Raw genomic sequence first — 20,538 nt, 5'->3', positions numbered from 1 at the left:
AGTTCTTACCATCCTGTTTCTTGTATTTCGAGTCAATCGCTAGCACGCGGTTCGGTTCATCTGCGAGAACTAAGGACACAAGGACTCAAGAGAGCAACGCTCTCTTACATTGTTGAATGCACTTCCTCGATTGTTTAGACTGGTCAGGACGGCGAGTCCCATCTTAGATCCCCTCAAGCGCTGAGAACTGCGCTAGTGAAGGCAGGTGACGGGTGACATCTTTTGTTTGTACTTATGCCGCAAAAAAACTCGTGGCGTCGTCAATGAGCATGCTGTAGATACCTTGCAAGCAAGGTGACAGTCGGCGGTGTCATAGCGTAACTCAGAGTTTGGGCGCCTGCCTGAGTAAATTCGCGAGCAAGGACTGCCAAGTGTGGTATCAATAACTACCGAGTGTGCTTGATGGACCGCGACGTGAAGACTGCGAAGCAAAAGGCTGCGTTCAGAGGGCGATTCGAACACCCGCGTGCAAAGCACAATGCCTGGGCTGAGGCTACGGGGCGTAGCAGGGCATCACCTTAACCACTCGGTCATCTGAACTTCCGCATACACCGGAGGCGCTGTGAGTCACTGTGAGGTCGATTCTTACTTAGCAGCGCCAGCGCGACCGCCGCAAGAAGAGACTAACAAGAAGAAAGTAAATATGGAGGATGAATATGTTTTTAACGACGTGCAAGGGGAAGCACAGACGCTATTTGCGATTGTTCGATCGCCGGTTGAAGTTCGACGTGTCACGTGTACGCGGGACTTGCCGAACCAGATATTAGCCATGATCAATTATAAAAATCCGGAAATGCCGCGAAATTCCCAAAACGGAAGTCGGCCCTTCCCCCGCGCAAACGTCGTCCATCCCGTCACCTCAGGTCTTCAGACTGAGCGGGAAAAATCATTTAAACTAAGGAAAAGTCGTCTAGAGCCCAAACCGACTGAGATCCGGAGAGACAAGAGCCTCGACGGCCTGATCTCACCTGCGCTCGGCCTTGCGTCCCAAAATGGCAGGTAACCTGCGCCGCCCACACCTCTTGCCAAGTTGGATGTGTTCGCGTGTGCGTATACCCTGAGAAAGACTCTCAGGCCAGGGAAATGTACAATGACTCTCATCAATACACCCACGGCCGTACCACAAGATGTCTACGAGCCCAGAAGCGACTTTACAGCGACTTTAGTGGTAATTGGCATGTAACACGGTTTTACGGACCGCTCTCGTTGCTCTTGTAGGTGAAGTACCATTACTACTGATCTAACTTGCTTATGTTGACCTTAAATTCCCGCTAAACGTGCTGTAGTCGTTACAAGGCTCCCCTGCACGTCGGCATACATTCTCAGCACACCCTGCGCCTTGCACGAGACTCGGCGGCATTCAAAATACTTGACAACTAAGAGAATGCATTTAGACAGTTTATCGACTGCTTGCAGTGGTAGCAGAAGGCCGTAGTAGTACAGAACCCGCCAAGGAACCGGGGCAGCAATGTTTACAGGCGCATGTCACACTTCATCGAAGTCTTCGAGCCCAAAGACTTCCGCCTGAGGCTCAGGACGACATCTGTCGATTTTGCAGAACATTACCGGACTGCCCCGAGGGCTTGAGGTGACGGGAAGGACGACGTTTGCGCGGGGGAAGGGCCGACTTCCGTTTTGGGAATTTCGCGGCATTTCCGGATTTTTAGAATTGATCATGGCTATTGCAATCTCGTGCCATGCCCGAAGTTAGCCTCTACCACGAACGCGCGTTCGGCCGCTGCTCAGGGCTCATCGTCTTCACTTGATCGTCTGTCACTGAGAAGAGGTATGTAATAGGGTGAAAAGCATTCTGCGTGACCTTGACACGCGCACACTAGATGTCGCGCAAGAAACGAGGCTACAAATGGGATTGGAAAGATAAGAAGAACAAGAAGAACCAGAAGCAGGTACTAACTCCCAACATATTGAATGCGGACGTGTTATGCTGATGAAGCCTAGGAAAATGACGAGGACATCTGCCTATGGCGCTTTCTCTCCATCATGAAAATACCTGCCTCCGAGTCGACACTGGTCCATGATCCGCACGATCGGGTTCATGTCGACATCACCTCTCTGCCTGCATCCATAAGAAACTTCCCTTGCGAGATCCTTTGCGAGATATTCCTCATCGTCGTCTCGCTGTACCCTGCGTCGTCACGCAACCTCGGAGCGCCCAGGTTCACTCGTGTCTGCCGCGATTGGCGCGCTATATCAGTCAGCTATCCCCAGCTTTGGACGACGGTCAACATCAAGTATGATGGCAGGTACCTCGCAGATAACCTAGAGGTCTACATATCGCTCTCCGGCAACCTGCCCTTGCACGTTCACGTTGCCGGCATAGAAAGATATGGCGAGCGAGGCGAATGGGACAGGCCGCGAAGCTTCGCGAGAGAGGAGACGGCAAGAGCGCTCAAGGACCTTGCGGCGCTCTCCGCTCAGAGGTGGAAGACGCTCGCGGTCACGGCCGACTTCGCTGTATTCGCCGCACAAGTGGAGGCTCAGACCCCGCTGCTCGAATCACTGGTTCTTGATTCCGACACTTGGCCTAAAGACTACAGAGGCGAACTGCCGCTAGACTTTGTGCGACACGCACCGCTCCTGCGTACAATCACCATCGACCTCGGGTTCCCTGATATAGTTTTACCGTCGTGGAAGCGGCAGGTCACGTCTGCGACCTACTTCTTGCACTCAGCATGCGCGCTCTGTACGGTCCTATGCCACCTCATGGACGCGAAGGAGTTAAGGAAGCTCAGTATTCTTGACGCCGACGCCGAACATGGCGCGTTCGACGACTGTTTCATCAACATGCTGCTCAGCCCCACCACCTATCACGCTCCCCAACTCAGGACGCTGATCGTATCTGGCTGCGCGCATGCCTTCCTTCCCGTCATCGTTGCTCCTGCCTTGGAAACTTTGACTGTCTGCCAAGACCACGAATGGGATGACCCGGAGATGTGGCCTGAGGGTCCCCTGTCGTCTCTGCTTTGGATGATACAGCGAACGACTCTGTCGTCGCTTCGCATCCTCGAACTGAAAGACATCGAAACCTATGAGCATAGATTCGATCTTTTGTACCAGTGTCTGGACGCTCTCATTGCCCTTGACACGCTGCGGATCGAAGAACTCGCAGACACCGTGTCCCACCGCGATTCCCTCCTGCGGGGCGAGCTGCTAGAGTGGCTTACATATAAGGAGTCATCACCGACGCATCTTCCTGACCTGACGCACCTCACGTTGCGCTCAGGTCGCAAGTCAGACGGTGACTTGGAAGGGCTGGTGCGACAACTCCTAGTGTCGAGAACAACGGGCGGCTTGGTCGATGGTGTTGCGAGGAAAGCGCTGATCCATTTCACGTCTAATCTAGGTCCGGAATTTCAGATACCTTAGCTTTCGCGTAGTCAGCATTATTGCATGCACACTACTTTCCCTCTTAACTGCCTATCGTTCTTCGATACCACGACGAAGAGGAGCTTCAACTCAAACTTCGACTTGCACGGTCATTGGGGAGTCACGTGCGTGTTGATGAATGTCACAAACGCGTCGCGTCACGCCATTAGCGCCTTGCCTCCTGCTCCCATCTCGCGTTTTGCCGTCTGCCTCCTCATCGGCAATCATGTCCGAACTCAGACGTAAATCCACGATGCCGCCTCCCTCGGACGCTTACGGCAATGCGAGGTCCAACCTGCCTGTGCCCAGCACCGTAAAGAAATCCTCGACTAACAATATGCGCATGTCGCTCGCGGGGCCCGCGGGGAGGGTTTCAATGGCTCCGCCTTCAACGAACCCGAGACACTCGATGATGCGCTCGCAGGCGGGGAACCCGCTGCTGATGAGCGCGAGTAAGCCCAATGTAGGAAGGACGCCTTTGAATAAGTCAGTTTGCACATCGTAGCGTGCGCAATGGCCATAAAGTCTGACCATTTTGCAGCAGCGTACGGAGAGGCTCGATGTGGCCCGGCCAGGCGGGGCCAAGTCAAGCTACCGGACCTCAGGCGAGCGGAAAGGACCCTCGCCCGCTACGCGAGAAGTCCTACCAGGCTCTCATGCGCCGCGACATCATCGAATACCTCAGGAGTTGCGGTATGGAAATCACGAACGCGACCCTCGCAAATATCACCGCGAAGGACTTTCGTTCTATTTTCAATTATCTGATCCAGATGCTCGACCCGGCGTACCCTTTTAACCCGGGCGCGCGGCTCGAGGAGGAGTTTGTGCCTGCGCTGAAGGCGCAGAGGTACCCTTTCGCGCATACGATATCGAATAATTGGCTCGCTGCGCCTGCGAGTATGCATTCCTGGCCGTCGCTGCTGGGCGTGTTGCATTGGCTGGTCGAGCTCTGCAAGGTCGGGCTACTTCTCCATCGTGAATAAGAGGGATCACTCGATTGATGATCTTGCGCAGCTCAAAGAGCATTACGTGAAGAGCTCGCACCCGACTCTGCAGCTGACAGCAAATATACCCGACGAGTTCGACAGTGTTTACGAACATCGTGCGCTCGCGTTCGAGTACTATGCGAACTCCTACGCGATGTGGTTGGAAGGCGCGGATGACTTTCCGGAGCCGACGCAAGAATTGGAGGAGCGCTATGGTAAGAATGTCTAGTACTTGTGATCATCAGCTCCCGCTCACGGACTCATTCAGCGCGGAAGGTCGAGAAAGTTCAACAGGAGCTGGACGAGATCAACAAGCAGACCGTGGCGGCCCGCGAGCAGTTGAAGGAGCTACGCGCGTCAGCCGTGAGTAAATTCCCTCATTGACGCCTGCAGTTACTGAGCAGTGCGATGTAGGACCCTATCACGAAGCTGCTCGAGCAGAATAAACTGCTCAAGTCGGACTCCGTCAAGATGAGGGGCATCCTCGATGTCAAAGCGAAGAAGAAGGGGAAACTGCAGAACGAGATCCTGGACTTGAAAGCGACGCTGATGAAGAACGGTAGGCGTCGTCGCTTGGTTCACCATCTGGGTCCTCCGACTGATCACGCGTTCAGAAAGCGATCTCGAACAACTCCACGCCGAGCACGAGAAGTACTTGGGCATCGTGCGCACGCAGAACCTCTCCCTCGAGGAAGTCCAGCAGATGAACACCAGCTACGAAACGCTCACCCGCACCACCGAAGAGCTCAAGACCAAGCTCCTCGAGGCCCAGCGCGCCGTCCACTCGACCGAGATCGCCGTCACGCACCGCAGCACCGCCGCCGAGGAAGCGCTCGACGCCTACGAGAACCTCCTCGCGACGCTCGGGCTGTTCCCGCCGCTGCAGCCGCCGTGGGAGGATATCGACCTGAGCCTGCAGCTGAACACGGCGGCGGGGGATACGCGGGATCTGTTGGTGGGCGCAGATGTGAATCAGGTGGTGCTTCCGACGCTGGAAGAGATCGCGGCGAGGAAGAGGGCGGAGAGGGCGGCGTTGGAGAATGAGAAGATGCAGCTGGACGATGCGCTGGAGAGGGTGACGCTGGCGTGCGAGAATCTGGAGGACGAGAATGGGCAGTTGCAGAATAAGGCGGATGCAATCAACGAGCAAGCTGACAACTTGCGCGATGTGCGTTATTTTCTTCGTCTCCGCTTTTGCGATTCGTGGACTCATCTTGCTTTGAATCCTAGGCCGCTCAACAAGAAGCATACGTCGCGTCCCAAGAAGCGAGTCGACTGGAACGCGAACTCGCCCATGCGCGCACTGTGGCCTTGGCGAACGGGATGGGCGTGAAGTCCAAGTTGTCGGCGCTTCAGATCAGGTCCGTAACCGTTTGGGCATCTTCTTTATTATCTCTGACGAATTTATCTGTAGTTACAAGGAGCAGATTGAGAAGGTCGACCGGCTCAAGGAGCAGACCATTCACGCCATCGTCAAGAGCAGCGAGGATATCGCCGAGATGAAGAAGGAGGTCGCGCAGCACCTGAACGAGATGCGCGAGTTTGCGGAGGCGGACTGAGGTTTGCCGGAGAGTGGTGCGAGGAGATGTTTGCCGCTGTGTTGTATTGTAATACCAGGTGTTTGGATATCATCTTGACTTGGGTGCGTTTTCCTGCTCAATTGTTTCGCCCTTCCGGTTCCGGCAGGTGCGTGGTGGATCCGATTCCATAGCGCCAGATGACGACCTCTCCCCTTCTCAGCTATGCGTCGACCTTCCTACCTCCGCAGCCGCGCTTCTCAGACCATTCGGGAAGGCATGGCCTCGTCCTACGGTCCGCCGCCCCGCAGAAGGGTCCGATCATTGCTTCATATCGTGGATAAGTTGGGAGATGAGTGGGCGTGGACGAATTGGGACATGAGATTGATCAGTGCGCGATGATCAGGCGAGTATGCGATGAATGTGCGCAGTGGTGACATAGAGACAAACTTCGGGGAGTCGTTGGAGGCGAACGTGCGATGAAGTGATACACATGCGTACTCGACCTTCTCCCAGACTTACCAGGACCAGTGACGGGGGCGGGGTTGTGATGAGATGACTCCGGTGGACGCGTTATGAGATGAGGATGACCCAGGTAGGGTCGTGATGAGATGACTACTGCGCCTGTATATGGACCTCGGAAAGAATCGCGATGGGATGAGTAGGAGGGTCATGATGAGCTCTATACCAGAGTCGCGATGAGATGAATATGAGGATCACGACGAGATGAGCGCACAGGAGATGCGATGGCCCCGGGTCGGCCGAATGCAGGTTCATGAAAAGCAGATTTCAAGGGTGGATTCGCATTCATGAGTCGGTCTTCGAATCGACGAGGCGAATCTATTCAAGCCTTCAGTAGCATACATGCAGCATACGAAACGCGCGGTACATCCCATTCACACCTGTTTGCGTACGTATACGCGTAGGACCCTGGGTACTCTGGGGCGCGTTCCCTAGCTAATTTCAGGATAGCAGCGCCCCGGCCTGAAGTTATCAGCAGTTCACCAAGTCATATCAGGAGACTCGCCGACTGGTAGCAGCAGCTCATTAGCTGTTATCAGGCTGCACGATCCCTGAGAGCGTCCAGGGAGGTGCGGGGGCCATTAGTATATGAACTCTTATCACCCAACGCACGTTCGGCAGGCAGAACGCCGGGATCCTCCAAGTCCGAGGCGTCCGCGTGGATATAGCAGGAGGTTATTGAGAGGCTAGCAGATAGCAGTCGAGCGCCGTATAGGCGTGAATAGGTGCAGGCATGCGCGTGGATAGGTGCGGTAAGGCTTGAGCTTGCTGTAGACTCATGGACAAGGCGTATGCACGATAGCTTCTACACAGGGCTCGCGGAGTTACATTCGGAGAGGGCATTGCGTTCGTGAAGTCCAGGTCGTTGAGCATATGGTCACTGGCAGGTACCACGGCAAGTGCCGAGTAGCAGCAGTAGGCGCAAGGTCAGTAGCGAGCAGTAGGCTAGTCAATGAATCCGTGGTCTACCTGGGATATGCCCTGGTTGAGCTCGCATAGACCCGAACTCGTCGACCTGTATGCCCGGGCTTGTTGCGCGCTGCGCCGCCCATCGATTATCCCAGCGCGATGCGCGGACGTGTAGAGGGGTCGCATGGTCAGCAGTCTGTGATAGCTGCGCCAGTTGCTCGGGAACCTGAGCCAGTGGTCAAGGGATCCATGCCAGTCGTGTAGAGGTCGGATTGGTAGAAGCGAAAGTCGGGTCGGTAGACATAGAAGTCGCGCCGGTCAGAGCCCACCAATCCTCGAGCTGTAGCATGGGTCAGCGGTCAGAGCAGAAGGGTCAGCAGTCGAAGAGAACCATATAAGGAACGGAGGAACATCTCAGCGGCGCGTCAGCGGATAGGAATGTCGCAGGAACATCCCACGTTCTGTTACAAAGACCCTGGCGGCCCGCTGCTAGTCGCAGAAGGCGCGTCAGCGGTCGTGGAACAGTAGAGCCCATAGAAGTACCGTGTAGACCTCGCGTCACTACCGAAGAACCCGCGCCCTATGTTCGACGAAGTCAAGCCCGCGATATTCATCGAAGCCGCGCCGCATTGCATAGACCTCGCGTCACCAGCGAAGTTACCGATGCACTGATCCCAGCCGATCTACGAATACGACGCGGACCGATCCACGAACAACAAACGATCGACCTCATCCAGACCTATGCCGCGCATGAGACCGCAGGCACGGCGAAGTCGCGAAGCTACCCGTACTGGGCGAAGTTGACTTTGAAGGTGGGCGCGATGTCGCTTTCGAGGAAGGAGAGTGGGTACTGCTTTGGAGGAAGGAGAGTGGGCGCAACGTTGCAAGAATGGGTTCAAAGCGAGCACAGGCCGAAGAAGCGAAGTGCTATGGCGAGCACGAGACGACGCCGCTCGTCGCTAAACATGAGAGCGACATACAAGAACAGCTCGTTTGTTGCAAGTATGGGCATGTAGCGAGCACGAGTCGTGGGCATGTAGCGGGCACGAGATGCGCATAGCGAGCACGGGTCATAGGCGTGAGTTGCTGGATATGAGCGTGATTCGTTGCTGAATATGAGCGTGAGTTGCTGGACGTGAGAGCGAAGGTGGGCTCAGCGAACACGAGCGTCGCAAGAATGGGTCCAGCAAGCACGAGTCCATCCCGCGACAGTCCCTAGGGTGAGAAGGTCAGACGCAAGCGATCACGGACATACACAGTGGACTCACAAGTGCTGGCGAGGAACACGACAGTGATGCCGGACCGTAAGTATAGGGAATCGTCGACCGAGGAAGGGGCGTCAGAAGCCGAGTCGGGGACAAAGTCAATTGACGGCGCCGACTGGCTCAATAGGACAGCGAGCCCCGAAGTGGAAGGTATCGGGTACTGCACTTGAAGTGCCGAGTAAAAGAACCAAAGTCGCCCAGTCGAGGAACGCAGAGAAACAATCAATAATGATAGGAACTAATGCAAGGTAGCTACGGAGATCGTGAGTTACGAGCGAGAGTACGATGAGGAGGAAGAGCAGGAAAGGGCGCAGCCATGAAATTACGGAATATAGTACAGAGGAGCTTCGTGTGATTGGAGGCGGAACTGGGATGCATGCATAACAGTATCCGTATGTGAGTGCATACAGTATCCGTACGTAGATGCGTACGGTATCCGTATGCAAGTGCATACAGTATCCGCATGCACTTGCATACGGGTGCATAGCGATGTCCCTGGATGGGATGGACAGCGGTATCCAGTGTCTATGTGTCGTGGGTGGGTCGTGCGCAAGGGAAGACGAAAATGAGGTCGTCCGAGGAATAGACGAGGACAAGGCCGTGCATAAGGATGAGGTCGTGCAGAAACTTGGCTGAGGAGGAGTCGAGGCCAAGATTATGCGTGCGTGAGGATGGAATGGTGCGGCGAGGAGGCGAATGGTCGTGCAGGTATAGTACAGGTGGTTGAGGTATCAAAAGTGAGGTATTGCTTGGAGCGGGATTTTAAAGGTGGGGTCGGGAAGGTCAGGGATGAACGTTGAAGTCGGATGCGAGTGCCGATCGGAAGCGATGGGGTCGACGGCGAGTGCATATATGCGCAAGAACCGGCGCATACACGCATGTCGCTGGCGCATGTACGCAGGTTGCTGGCGCATATACGCAGGTCGCGCGCATACATCCAACTCCCTCGCGCATACATCCCCTCAGAACCCGCCAAGACAGTCCTCCTCCGCCATACTGAAGCTCGATGTAGATACGGGCTTCCGCCGGCGGCGCGGAGAATTGGGCGCGCTGGAGGAGCCCGCTTTCCGTGGGGTGATCGTATGCGGTGAATCGGTCCTGGTATTCGATGAATCGGTCCTGGCAGTCGATGTAACGGTCCTGGTATTCGATGAATCGGTCCTGGTAGTCGACGAAGCTCCGATCGTCCCTGACGCAGACGGTGTAGCTCTTCTCGGCGCCTTGATCGTTCCGGACGAACCGCTCCTGGGAATCCTCGCGCCGTTGCACGATCTTGGCGTCGGCGTCGGCGCACGGCCACCCTCTTCGTCGTCTTCGTCCTCGGACTCCGAGCTCGCGGGTCCGTGGCGAGCGCTTTTGGGCGCATGTGGGAGGAAGGCGAGCGAAGGGATGGAGTGGGCGCCGGAGATGGGAACAGCGTCGGGCGTGGGATACGCATTTCGCGAGGTATATGCGCCTGCTACGAGGTGAGGATCGACGACAATGGGTGGGTGTATGCGTTAGATACGCACCAGCATTACGCCCTGTATATGCATCACGTCCCGCATACGCACTGGGACCGGACACCGTGTGAGCCCCTGACAGTGAGGGCAGCGAATGCGCGCCAGCTACGACGAGGTCGGGCGGCGGGCTCGCGCACGCGTCGCTATCGTCGGACTCGGACGACGCGTCGGGCGTCAACGGCGGGCAGGGCGCGTAGCCGTATTGGGGGTGGGTGGGGAAGCCGTAGCCGTTACCCCTGTTCTCCACGCGCGGACTCCTGGCGCTCCTTGCCGTGGCCTTATCCTCCTCGCCCGTGTAGACGCGCCCGAAGCGCTCGGGGAGCGCGCAGGTGTTGGGGGCGACGACGATGGGCGAGCGGTCGTAGTCCGAGGGCGGGTGCGCGGAGAACGTGCGCGTGAGTCGCGGGGAGGGCGGGAAATGGACGCCGCGCGAGGGGGTCGGGGGCCCGCTGGACGACGTGGGGAAGGCGCGTTCGTGCGGCGGCTGGAGGTGCGAGTGCGTGCTGGGCGGGCCCGCGGAATGCGACGCCTTCAGTATGGGCCTCGGCGGCGGGCGGTGCGTCGACGTCGGGACGGGCATGGTCGACAGAGTCATGGGTGAGAACAAGAGGTTGTGAGGACAGCGGCGCTGGCGCCGAGGCGCGCGTTACCGACACGGGCGACGACGGCGGCTGCGACGGCGGCGGGGCGAAACGAAGGGGACGTTGGGCCCGAGCATGGGATTTATACCGCGCGGGCGCGGCAGCATGGCAAATCTGCTCAAAGAGATCTCGTCACCCCGTGACGACAAAAAAGGCAATCGGTGACAGCCACACAACAATGGACGCGGGCCTTCCCGCATCCCCGTTCGCCTCCCGCGTCCCGGCGCTAACGAGGGCCATTCACTTGGCGTTACTCGAATCTCTACGCCTCCGGTGGCGATCCCTGCGGTTCCTTGACGTCCTCCTCGCGCGCGAGCATAGGTATACCGATTCCCTCCGTCAATCACGGCTCCATGCCTTGTGTTTTGAGACCATTCTGAAGTCATCTTGCGTCCATCTTCCATGGACATTGACAATGCACACGCTGGGTCCTTGTCACGCCGCGTCCTACCCTTGTCACCCTGCCCTGCGTCCTGCTCCCACCACTCTGCGCCCATCCATCATCTCACGCTGCGGCGGCAGAGCGATACGCGCCTTCGCGTAGATTTTTCTCACCCCGCGGGCCTCGAGGGGGCGCCCCCGCCGCCGCCTTGTGCTGATCTGCGCTCGGCTGGGACTGATCTGTGCTCGCTCGCTCTGATCTGTGCTTGCGACCTCTGATCTTGGCTGATGTTCCGCTGGTCTGTGCTTGCGGTTGCCTGCTCTGTTTGCCGCCGCCTGGTCCTCCCTTGCCGTCGCCTTGTTCTTGCTCCTCCAACAAGCCGGTGGACTGAGAGGCACAGCCGGGCATCGGGAACATCATGCGTCCCCCCCGCGCCTCCCGGGTTGCAGCTCTCGCGCCCCTCGGATTCCGGATTGCATCAATCGCGCCTCTCGGAACGTACCTCACCCGTGCAAACAAGCGCATCTGCTTTGCTCACACAAGTGCAACTCCCTAAGTCCCGTGCGCTACTTCCCTACGAATACGACCGCATCCCGCGCAGGCCGCACGGATATGACCGAGCGTCAGAGCGCTTCTGGGTCGGAGAGCCTGTACCTCCTGGATCAGAGGGCCGGTAGCTCGTGGCGGAGTAGCATCTACTGCTACCTCCCACTACCTCCTGATGAGCCTTCGGCGCCTCCTGGCTACTAGCGATGTTTGGTGATGCCTCCAGGTCCGAGTGTCGGCGCTTGTGGCGCAGAAACTAGCGCCTGGCTGACCTTCGGTACTTGCCGCCGGGCTTGACGGACGGCACCTGCCGCGAGACCGCCCACAGCCCGACGGCTTGACGGCGGATAGCCCGGAAGGGCTGCTACGTTGGCGATGCTGCGTCGGCGTTGTGGGCGGTGCGTTCCGGGCTGTTATGTGCTCCTGACCCTCTGAAGCTGATCCTTCCCGAGCGGTGGTGCTCTCCGAGCTTGAGGCTGATACTTCCCGGGCTTGACGCTGACATTCTATCGGCTTGAGGCTCAAAACAACGCTTCCCAGGCTCGAGGCCGACAGCGATGCCCTTCGCGCCTGATACTGATAGCAACCTGATAGCACTCTGTAGAGTATACGGCGCGAACCTCCGTGTGTGATGCTCCGGCGCCACTGCATCACGACGTTGCTCCGACTGTATCTTGACCCTACTGCCCGTCAATCGACCCTACTGCGCGCCATTCGAGCTCCAACGAACTCTCGATACGGTCCTACTGCCCGTCGAATCTATCATGGTACTCTTGTCGACGTCGGCGTCAGCATCCCTCCGAGCCTTCTGCGCGACGTCGGTGGTGTAGCTCGATGCGATCGGGAGCTACATACATTGGACGCAAGCTCGACGTACTCTACCCTCGAAGATCGACTCCTTACTACCCTCGACGCGCCTTCAGGCACCTTCGGTCGCGTTCAGCCTCCCTTGACGGAGGGAGTGACTGTCGAGGTCAGCCGAGTTGACTGTCACAGCCAGCCGAGTAGACCGTCGCATCCAGCCGAGTATTTCAGGACGTCGAGCGCACTATCCCATCCCGCCGGGAGCCAATATAGGCCTCGCCAAGGCTTTGCGCGTCAGTCGACGTCAACCGGTGTCCGCGGCGCCGTCTTTGGGCCGTCTTCGTGCGGTCGTGCTTCCTCGCGTCGCCCTGATGCGCCGCCGTGCTGCCCTCGCATCGTTGTGCTTCCCTCGCATTGTCGTGCGTCCCTTTGCGTTGTCGTGCTTCCCTCCGCGCCGTCGTACCTGTCTCCGCGCCGTTGTACCTGTCTCCGCGTCGTCAATCTTCTATCACCGGGGGTCCCCATCTCGCGCTATGGCCTTCGTCGACGATGTCGTTCATCTCCGACGCGCTGGACGGCGAAGAAGCATATACGGCTGACGCCGCCTCATGTCCGGCTCGCGGGACGTATATCATGTCCGAGCGCGAAGAAGCGTCGACGCCGCCATGAGCCGCGCTGTCGCCGCCACCGTGACCCGCGTTGTCGCCGCTCCCGTGCTCACCCGCAGAAGCATCGTTCTATCCCCGTTCCGCCGGCTTGTCCGCGGCTCTCTATCACCGCCGGCTTTGAACCGTCCGCTTTCTGCCACCACCGGCGCTGTCACCCGCGCCGCCCGTTGATCAGCCGCGTCCTCAGTCTTCTTATCACGCGTGGGCGTCGCGCGCCATTGTGACCTATTCCAGATCACCCGTGGGCATACTCTCACCGTCGGTAGTCACTGGAGAGCTGTAGCTCGCGCTCGGTAGTCAGGCGCGCGCAGAATCTTCCCCTTAATCATGTCATTCGAGGTCATCGCGCTCCCTTCAACATCACTCATGGGAACCATCTCGCCCTCAACAGTCATGCGTGTGCGTCGCGCTCTTTGCTCGAGGCCGCAAAGTCTGCTGCTTCGTCCGTCGCATCTACTGCTGCGCTTCATGCGTCTGCTGGCTCATCCATCGCGTTTCCTACTTCGTCACGCGTGCGTATTCTGCGCCAGCGCGTCGGTCGACTCGCGCTAGCGCGCTCCCCTGGTTAAGGCGATGGTCTCCAGTGACTTTCGATTCGTTTATTCCCTGGCGCTCCATCTGCTTTCGCACTCTTCCGCGTCTTTTATAGTCTTCCTTTGACCACCTCGCACTAGTCCCTTCCCCGCCTTCCCCGCCTCGCCAGTCTCAGTATGTACTCACCCACATCCGCGTCGCCCTTTTCCCTATCTTTCGCATCTGAACATCGGTCTTCCGCATCCCGCATCGCCGCTTGTTCGCGTTCCAACTCTCCATTAACGTTTCATTGTACTTTAGGTTCCGCCCTCTATTGTATCGTTGGGTCACCTTACCCACCGTGCATCGTGCTTTCTCGCGCTTCCCATTGTCCCTCGCGCGCTTTCTATTGTTCCCTTTTGCTTCCCGTGTTCCCTTTGTAAGCTTCCACCTTCAAATTTTCCCTCTCCCTTTCCTATCTTCGTAATCCCTTTGTCGCCTTCGTTTCCCCCTCTATTGTGGTCACGTTCCCTGTACTACCTCCGTCGCCTCTCTATTGCCTCCGCCCTCTATTGTCAGGTGTGCCTTGCTCGAGGGTCTTATGACCATTCCCTCGATCTTGATCGCCTCGATTACACCTTCCTCGTTGGTCTCGTGGTTTATTGTCCCTCTTTTGGTCGGCTGACGTCTTTGGCTATCGTTCCGTTCTCCGAGACCTGCCCTTTCGAGCCATGCTGCTCAGTTCCTCGCAGCTGATGCCAACGTCCCGTGCGATGCCCTCTGGTGTTCGGGACGGGGTGGATGATCCTGGGGATACCGCCAGATGATCCTGGGGATACAGCCAGCTGATCCTCGGGCGATGCGCGACAGCGCTTTCAAAGGCTCGGATCTGCTGGAGGATGGCATGACTGACGAACAGCTGACGCTCTTAGCGACCTGGTTCCGGTGAGTCCGCGCCTCCTGACAGCCGCAGGCTCTTCATCGAAACTATGTAGGATGCTCCTCCGTTGACGCGTCCTGTCGATGGCTGTCCGGGACCGATGTCCTTGGCGTGTCCCTCCACGTCCAGGAGCACGTATCCGACTTCAAGGAGTACGTAACCGACGTCAACGAGCGCGTATCCGACGTCAACGAGCACGTATCCGACGTCAGCGAGCCGCTCGCCCTGCATCCTCATCGTTCCTGCTCGACGCTTGTGCTGCCCGTGCTGATATCGTCGTTCCCCCCGATGGAATACGATCCCATCTCAGCGCGACGCGACCCTCCCTTAACGCGACGCGACTCTCCCTTGACGAGACGCGACTCTCCCTTGACGAGACGCGACACTCTCTTGACGCGACGCTCGCGCCGCCAGCGGATCCCCCAACGCGCTCCACCCCACTCCGTCAGCACCTTCCTGCTTCCACACACGACTCGCCTGGTGCTGCTCGCTGGGATCACTCCTGTGCTGCCCGCTGGGATTATTTCTGTGGCGCGCGCTCTAGGCTCCTCACGTGGCGCGCTTCTGAGGCTCCTCACGTGGCGCACGCTTGAGGCTCCTCACGAACCTTGCAACGCCCGCCACTCTGCGCAAGAGCCAAGACCGGTTCCGGCCGTTGAAGTGTTTACCACTTGTCCCGGATCTGTTACCACTTGTCCCGGATCTTTTACCACTTGTCCAGGATCTTTCGCCGCCACCGCCGCCTCCACGACCTTCAAGCACAATCTGCTGCAGAAGTAGACGCTTTGGTGGCGCTTGCAGAAGTAGACGCTTCAGTGGCGCTTGCAGAAGGGCGTCGCTGGCGAGGTGGCTTGTATGCAGGAGGACGGCGTGGGATACCCCACAACTCAGTATTTCGTCCTATAGCTCGTCAGTATTCCGTCCATCAGCTCGTCAGCATTCCATCCATCAGCCCGTACTTCTCTCCTGATCGCCATCCCAATCTCGACCTGAATCTTAGACACATACCTTGAGGCAGCGTTCTCTGCCCGGGATCCGCCCCGCCTGATCTCCTTCCCGCTCCGCCTGATGCACGCCCCGCCCTGATGAAGCAGTATTCTCGAGGACGTCGCCTCATCCTCAACGCGCTCCCCGACGACGCCGAGACGTGCCAAGGCTAGTTTCGACATTAAGCTCGTACTCTCGTGGCGGGACACCCTCGTACTCTCGTTGCAGGCCATTTACAACAGTTTGCGTTGTTGCCCGAGTGGTGCGACCTCGTTCGCATTCGCTTTCGGTTTTATTTGGTCATGTACATGTGACTGTCGCGTGCTGCCTCGTTTCGTGTTCCGACTTCGTTGGACGCTCTCGCTGCACGGCATGCATGCGGGACAGTAGGATTAGTGTTCTACTCATCATGCCTTCTCAGTTTGAAGGGGAAGTGAAGGCCATGGCGGGTAGTTCCAGCTACACAGGTTCATGATTAGCAGAGGGAAATCAGAGCGGCGTTTGCCGAAGGCCTTAGACTGCATTGTTCAATACCTCCCGGTCATTGTTCAAATATAGTAAGTGAAATACTATGGGATCATTCATTGAGCGCTAAAGTAGATAGGCTGATAATGTGTGCGTGAGGGGTATGTACAATGTGTCGTGAGCGATCATCTACTGTCCTTCTGGGGCTTCGATACCATGCGTCTGAGTCCGCCATGCCAATCCTCTTTCTTCCTCTATCATACTTACCCTGCCACTGTCCTCACACCGCACTCCACGTCTGCTTGACGCTGCTTTCCTGTATTCTCCCGTCCCGTGCCGTACCAGCGATCGCAGCGCCACTGACCCCGGTCATGGAGAAGTACACCTGGAAGTCGACGCTTGCGACAATATCTGCGTTCCGGCGGATCTGGTACCGGGAAGTGGGGTAGAGGATGTAACGGGGGTGAGTGATGTCGAGCGGAGGAGGGAGAGCGTTGGAGAGGGACGGTCGTTGTCTGGTGGGCGTCGACGGCCGAGTACTTGGCCGAGATGGCGATATGGAAGGCCGCGAGGGCGAGACAGAGGGCCGCGAAGGCGAGACGGAAGGCCGACCCGGCGTCGAGATGGACGGTCGGCCAATCGGGGAGCTGGACAACCTGGTCGTAGACGGGTTCGACGACGCGTACGGCACATTGCACGATGGAAGGTCGAGAGGCAGCGAAGGCAAGCTAGGCGTCGACGCCTGGCTCGAGTTTACGTATTTGTTCAGGAAGTAGCTGCTGTCGGGGCGGTTGATCGTGCTGAGCGTGCGCTCGCGGAGTGTCTGTTCTCGCAGGGGTGAGCGCTTTGAGACACGCTTGGGTGAGGGGTCCGGGGGCGATGTCGGCGGTGCGGGGTTCGTGAGGAGGGGGAAGTCGGGCGTGAGGCGGGTCATTGTCCCTGGCTTGCCGACGTCGTATACGTCGAGGGCAGGGTCGAGCGCGTTCCCGTGTGGGTCGGCAAAGTCGAGGTAGAAGGACGTGGCGTCGCGCGTGGTGAGGCGCGCCCAGATGTCGTCGCCGCACGGGACGCGCGCGCAGGGAGGTGCGGGAAGGGGTTCGGGGACCTGGAGATGGCCGTGAGACGGGGGACGATCGAGTATGAAGGACGTCACGTACATCCTCGCTTGTAGAGCGCCGTGTCGATCGTGAAGGCGAGTCGTTCGCCGATCGGTGTAGAGAGAGCCGGCTCCTAGCGGGTGAAGGCTGCGTGGCACATATGTGAGCGAGTTGCGCGGACTGTGGCGCCCAGTGCACGCACCTGCTCGTAGACCGACTCCGACTTGGCCGACTTCTTGGATTTCTTGGACGAGGAGCGCGAGAGGAAGCCCATGATGTTGTGACGGCTGAAGAGGGTGCAACAACAGCACATGTCGCATCACTGAGGGGCTCTTTAAGCTGCGGGGAGGCCCATGAGGGAACAAAGGGACGGGCGATCACGGCGCGCCGGCCTTTGTGGTCGTGGGACCAACAAGAGAAGTGTGTGTTCGAGAAGGACAGTCATAAAAAGCGGTGCCGGGCAACGTGGCCTCGGAGTGGTAGGCACGATGAGATACAAATCTGGGATCTTGACACCTCGGCAGGCCCTTCTGTGTAAGAGATTCGGGTACGGCGGGGTCGGCGAAGAGACTGATGCTCGTCGAGATTCTGACTTTTGGATGGATTCTATGTCTGATAGTAGCGAAAGATATATGGTCTCTGCGAAAAGAAATGGATCGTGGTAAGATGGAAGATTGACGAGCAGCCGAGCGTGATGGGGACAGCTCCAGTGTCACCGTCACGACCGCGGCATTGATTGAGCCTTGAGCTTGAGCTTGACCTCAGGCCTCAGGGCTTAGCTGATTCGCGAGTCCAGTGACGAGGCATTGCACAAGGTGCGTGCTTTGTATCTGATATGCGTGCGTATCCTTACAGATTCCATCTCATGCGCAGGTCACCAAGTCTTCGAAGGACGAGTCCAAGCAGGACATTGCCAGTCTCCATACATGACGAGCAGCCGTGTAGCCATGAGAGACGAGCGGAACTGGCCAAGTCAGGCTGTTTTATCACCGAACGTCGGATCGAGAAATGCCGATGCAACCACGCATCCGAGCGCTCTCGTCGACCCGCATGAAGATCTTGCATCACGCAGCGCTGCATCCTTGCTATCCACGACCATCCATACCCTTCCCCCAGAAATACTTTCCGAGATCTTTTTTCAATCTACTTTGAAGTATCCTGCATCTTCGCGCAACTTAGGGACGCCTGCCATCGCTCGCGTTTGTCAGGAATGGCGTGCGGTTGCGTTCGGTCATCCCCGACTATGGACTACCGTGAACATTCACGCGTCCCACATCTCTTCGCATGATGATGTCGAGGCCTATCTCGCTCGCTCCTGCCAGGCTCCTCTGTCTGTCTACGCGGAGGCGCAAATCGACGTTTCCTACCTCAACGCCGTCCCTGAAGCCGTCGCTGCGACCCGGCAGGTAGCAGAGGTCCTCTACCGTGTCGCTGCCCTGTCTGCCTATAGATGGGAGATGCTCTCGGTGATTGGTGACTGCATTCTTTTCTCTCGGCAAGCAGAACTTCAGACGCCGCTACTCGAACGCGTCGTACTCATGGTCACGACATGGCTCGAACAGCACGAAGGTCCGCTGCCTCTCGCCTTCGTGCAGAACGCGTCTCGCGTCAGGGAAGCCACCATCACCGTTGGGTATGGCCAACCTCCTATAATGCTGCCCGCCTGGAGTCAGCAGCTTACCACTGTGATCTACATTCTATACTACGGCGAGGCCCACGAGTTCGACACCATCGTCCGCCACCTTTCTGCGCAGCCGGATTTGAGAAGGCTTGAATTACTCGACGGTTTTGGCGACCACGCTTTCATTTTTTCGGTCAACGTCAATCTTGGCCCGTCCGTGTTCCACCTGCCTAAGCTCATAGAAATGGCAGTTTCAGGCTTGGGGCATCTCTTCCTCCCTAAGATAGATGCACCCATCCTGCAGAAGCTGAAAGTCACCGGTGGCATCGATGAAGACGAAGAGAGGACGGGGTCCGTGTCCATCACTTCTCTCACTCGCGTGCTGGCGCGTGCCTCGATGCGCTCGCTGCGCACTCTCGAACTCATAGATTTCGATATAGACGAATATCTCCCTCTGGACGACCTGTATCGATGCCTCGAGGGCCTTCCGGCGCTCGCCACGTTGCGTATCGAGAATGGGAAGGAGGAACATAGGCTCTGTCCCTTCCTGCGCCCTGAACTGCTCGCCTGGCTTGCGCGAGACGAGTCGGCGCCTGCGCGTCTGCCGGCGCTTACACGCTTGACGCTGCGTTTTGACGGCTGGAGCTGTGATGGGCGCGAGGATTTGTTGCGGCAGATCATGGTGTCGAGGGCTACGAGTGGCACGGCGCACGGTATCCCGTTCAAAACGCTGGCCCGTCTTGTGTGCGATCTAGGCCATGAGTATCAGTTGCCGTAGGCTCCGTACGACATCCCATTGTACATCTCGAAGCCATCGTTGTACTCAGATCAATTTTGCCCTGCGTCGTTGAGGCAGCGCGCGCGGCGTGGGCCTGTACTGGCAGAGCCTCTCAGAGCATGCTGCAAAGAGGTCTCGCTGCTATTCACACAGGTAAAGTATGATGCGTAAAGCGGGCCCGCTGCCGCACTCTCCTTCCTGGCCTTGTTTTGGTAGGTGAGAAAAAAAAAAACATGAACAAAGAGGGCCGAACTTGTCCCCCCTTCAGGGAATTCAAACCCATCGATGCTTCAGGACAGCTGGCAGATCCCTCCTGAGTTTTTAACTTTGCGAGCGCACCTTCTTGCATAGGACTCAATTCCTCAAGGGATACAAATGGCAGAGGGCTTCCCAGCTGGGAGAGCTTTCTACATGCATCAAGTCATTGACAGAATTCCGGGGTTAGATAGGGCGCGCAGGGTTCGCGGGAGGGCAGCTAGAGGTACTTTGTAAGGCTCTTCTGCGGTGGTATAGTCTCCTACGTTGAGTAGATGATGGAAATGATTCTGTCGAGTGTGAATGAGGGTGAGTAGGCGCTGTTTGCAATTGTTCAGTCGCCGATGCTTGAAATTCAACCTGTCACGTGCCACCTCGGCTCGAGCCGGATTCGGTCTTTGCCGAAACAAATATTGGAATTTCGCGCTAGTTTTCGTGCTTGGCATCCTCTCTGTCGCTCCTTCCATTGTGTTCACGCAAGCTGATGGAAGAACATCTAGAGAACACACTAGGCAGAGTTTTGGGCCACCTCGAAACCATCCTCAATCCCTCGAAGACTCGGGCTGAAGATCACTGCAGAGAATTTAAATTGAGTGTTCACATAGGTACACCCAGCTTCAAAGTCATTGTGGCTCGTGATATGCCCCTCTAGCTACTTTCATGGGTAAGGTAAGCGCCTCTGTCACCTACCAAGAGGCCCACACCCTACTATAAGAATTGGACCCACTCGACAACATGACGAGCCCAGGGTAA

The 20,538-nt window shown here is 57.5% G+C and overlaps 8 protein-coding genes and 1 non-coding gene across 9 annotated transcripts; 5 read left to right on the top strand and 4 right to left on the bottom strand.

Annotated features, from left to right (window-relative positions):
- Positions 1–439: 439 nt before the first annotated feature.
- On the bottom strand, positions 440–540 carry SCHCODRAFT_t216. Its single transcript has one exon. It is a non-coding gene; the product is annotated as a tRNA-Ser (tRNA).
- Positions 541–1,692: 1,152 nt separating this feature from the next.
- Positions 1,693–3,440, top strand: SCHCODRAFT_02553073 (uncharacterized protein). The gene is made up of 3 exons (XM_003028327.3): positions 1,693–1,786; positions 1,839–1,907; positions 1,960–3,440. The coding sequence occupies exons 2-3, from the start codon at positions 1,839–1,841 to the stop codon at positions 3,385–3,387; spliced, it is 1,497 nt and encodes a 498-aa protein (XP_003028373.1). The 5' UTR covers positions 1,693–1,786; the 3' UTR covers positions 3,388–3,440.
- A 356-nt stretch (positions 3,441–3,796) lies between these two features.
- On the top strand, positions 3,797–5,932 carry SCHCODRAFT_02514520 (uncharacterized protein; the record flags this gene model as incomplete). Its single annotated transcript, XM_003028326.1, has 8 exons — positions 3,797–3,873; positions 3,932–4,343; positions 4,402–4,588; positions 4,642–4,736; positions 4,788–4,932; positions 4,988–5,541; positions 5,604–5,734; positions 5,788–5,932. The coding sequence occupies 8 exons, from the start codon at positions 3,797–3,799 to the stop codon at positions 5,930–5,932; spliced, it is 1,746 nt and encodes a 581-aa protein (XP_003028372.1).
- A 2,578-nt stretch (positions 5,933–8,510) lies between these two features.
- SCHCODRAFT_02072379 (uncharacterized protein) lies at positions 8,511–9,309 on the bottom strand. The gene is made up of 2 exons (XM_050341687.1): positions 8,590–9,309; positions 8,511–8,536 (listed from the first exon to the last, which is right to left on the bottom strand). The coding sequence occupies exon 1, from the start codon at positions 9,069–9,071 to the stop codon at positions 8,685–8,687; it is 387 nt and encodes a 128-aa protein (XP_050198208.1). The 5' UTR covers positions 9,072–9,309; the 3' UTR covers positions 8,511–8,536; positions 8,590–8,684.
- A 239-nt stretch (positions 9,310–9,548) lies between these two features.
- On the bottom strand, positions 9,549–10,668 carry SCHCODRAFT_02602402 (uncharacterized protein; the record flags this gene model as incomplete). The annotated part of the gene is made up of 3 exons (XM_003028041.1): positions 9,549–10,042; positions 10,098–10,109; positions 10,140–10,668. 3 exons carry the CDS (start codon positions 10,666–10,668, stop codon positions 9,549–9,551), a joined length of 1,035 nt encoding a protein of 344 aa, XP_003028087.1.
- Positions 10,669–10,929: 261 nt separating this feature from the next.
- On the top strand, positions 10,930–11,854 carry SCHCODRAFT_02638947 (uncharacterized protein). The gene has a single exon (XM_050346049.1). The coding sequence runs from the start codon at positions 11,399–11,401 to the stop codon at positions 11,786–11,788; it is 390 nt and encodes a 129-aa protein (XP_050198207.1). The 5' UTR covers positions 10,930–11,398; the 3' UTR covers positions 11,789–11,854.
- A 2,543-nt stretch (positions 11,855–14,397) lies between these two features.
- SCHCODRAFT_02553066 (uncharacterized protein) lies at positions 14,398–15,734 on the top strand (the record flags this gene model as incomplete). The annotated part of the gene is made up of 2 exons (XM_050343684.1): positions 14,398–14,439; positions 14,616–15,734. The coding sequence occupies 2 exons, from the start codon at positions 14,398–14,400 to the stop codon at positions 15,360–15,362; spliced, it is 789 nt and encodes a 262-aa protein (XP_050198206.1). The 3' UTR covers positions 15,363–15,734.
- A 322-nt stretch (positions 15,735–16,056) lies between these two features.
- SCHCODRAFT_02638942 (uncharacterized protein) lies at positions 16,057–17,784 on the bottom strand. The gene is made up of 3 exons (XM_003028040.3): positions 17,334–17,784; positions 17,192–17,278; positions 16,057–17,139 (listed from the first exon to the last, which is right to left on the bottom strand). The coding sequence occupies exons 1-3, from the start codon at positions 17,442–17,444 to the stop codon at positions 16,315–16,317; spliced, it is 1,023 nt and encodes a 340-aa protein (XP_003028086.2). The 5' UTR covers positions 17,445–17,784; the 3' UTR covers positions 16,057–16,314.
- A 77-nt stretch (positions 17,785–17,861) lies between these two features.
- SCHCODRAFT_02638939 (uncharacterized protein) lies at positions 17,862–19,634 on the top strand. Its single transcript, XM_003028324.3, has 2 exons — positions 17,862–17,946; positions 18,005–19,634. Exon 2 carries the CDS (start codon positions 18,058–18,060, stop codon positions 19,528–19,530), a length of 1,473 nt encoding a protein of 490 aa, XP_003028370.1. The 5' UTR covers positions 17,862–17,946; positions 18,005–18,057; the 3' UTR covers positions 19,531–19,634.
- Positions 19,635–20,538: the final 904 nt, after the last annotated feature.

This window comes from Schizophyllum commune, assembly GCF_000143185.2.
Source record: "Schizophyllum commune H4-8 unplaced genomic scaffold SCHCOscaffold_11, whole genome shotgun sequence".
Taxonomy (NCBI): Eukaryota; Fungi; Basidiomycota; class Agaricomycetes; order Agaricales; family Schizophyllaceae; genus Schizophyllum; species Schizophyllum commune.
The sequence above is the reverse complement of the archived record's forward strand: the minus strand, read 5'-3'. Positions and strand labels throughout refer to the sequence as shown.

Excerpts from the sequence above, each read along its gene's own strand:
- SCHCODRAFT_02638939 (XM_003028324.3), top strand. The coding sequence starts at position 18,058 with ATGACGAGCAGCCGTGTAGCCATGAGAGACGAGCGGAACTGGCCAAGT.
- SCHCODRAFT_02638947 (XM_050346049.1), top strand. The coding sequence starts at position 11,399 with ATGTTCCGCTGGTCTGTGCTTGCGGTTGCCTGCTCTGTTTGCCGCCGC.
- SCHCODRAFT_02553073 (XM_003028327.3), top strand. The coding sequence starts at position 1,839 with ATGTCGCGCAAGAAACGAGGCTACAAATGGGATTGGAAAGATAAGAAG. Across the intron at positions 1,908-1,959 it reads ACAAGAAGAACCAGAAGCAG|GAAAATGACGAGGACATCTG; the intron begins GTACTAACTCCC and ends GATGAAGCCTAG.
- SCHCODRAFT_02638942 (XM_003028040.3), bottom strand. The coding sequence starts at position 17,444 with ATGTGCTGTTGTTGCACCCTCTTCAGCCGTCACAACATCATGGGCTTC. Across the intron at positions 17,279-17,333 it reads CGGAGTCGGTCTACGAGCAG|CCTTCACCCGCTAGGAGCCG; the intron begins GTGCGTGCACTG and ends TGTGCCACGCAG. Across the intron at positions 17,140-17,191 it reads GGCGCTCTACAAGCGAGGAT|GTCCCCGAACCCCTTCCCGC; the intron begins GTACGTGACGTC and ends GGCCATCTCCAG.
- SCHCODRAFT_02072379 (XM_050341687.1), bottom strand. The coding sequence starts at position 9,071 with ATGCACCCGTATGCAAGTGCATGCGGATACTGTATGCACTTGCATACG.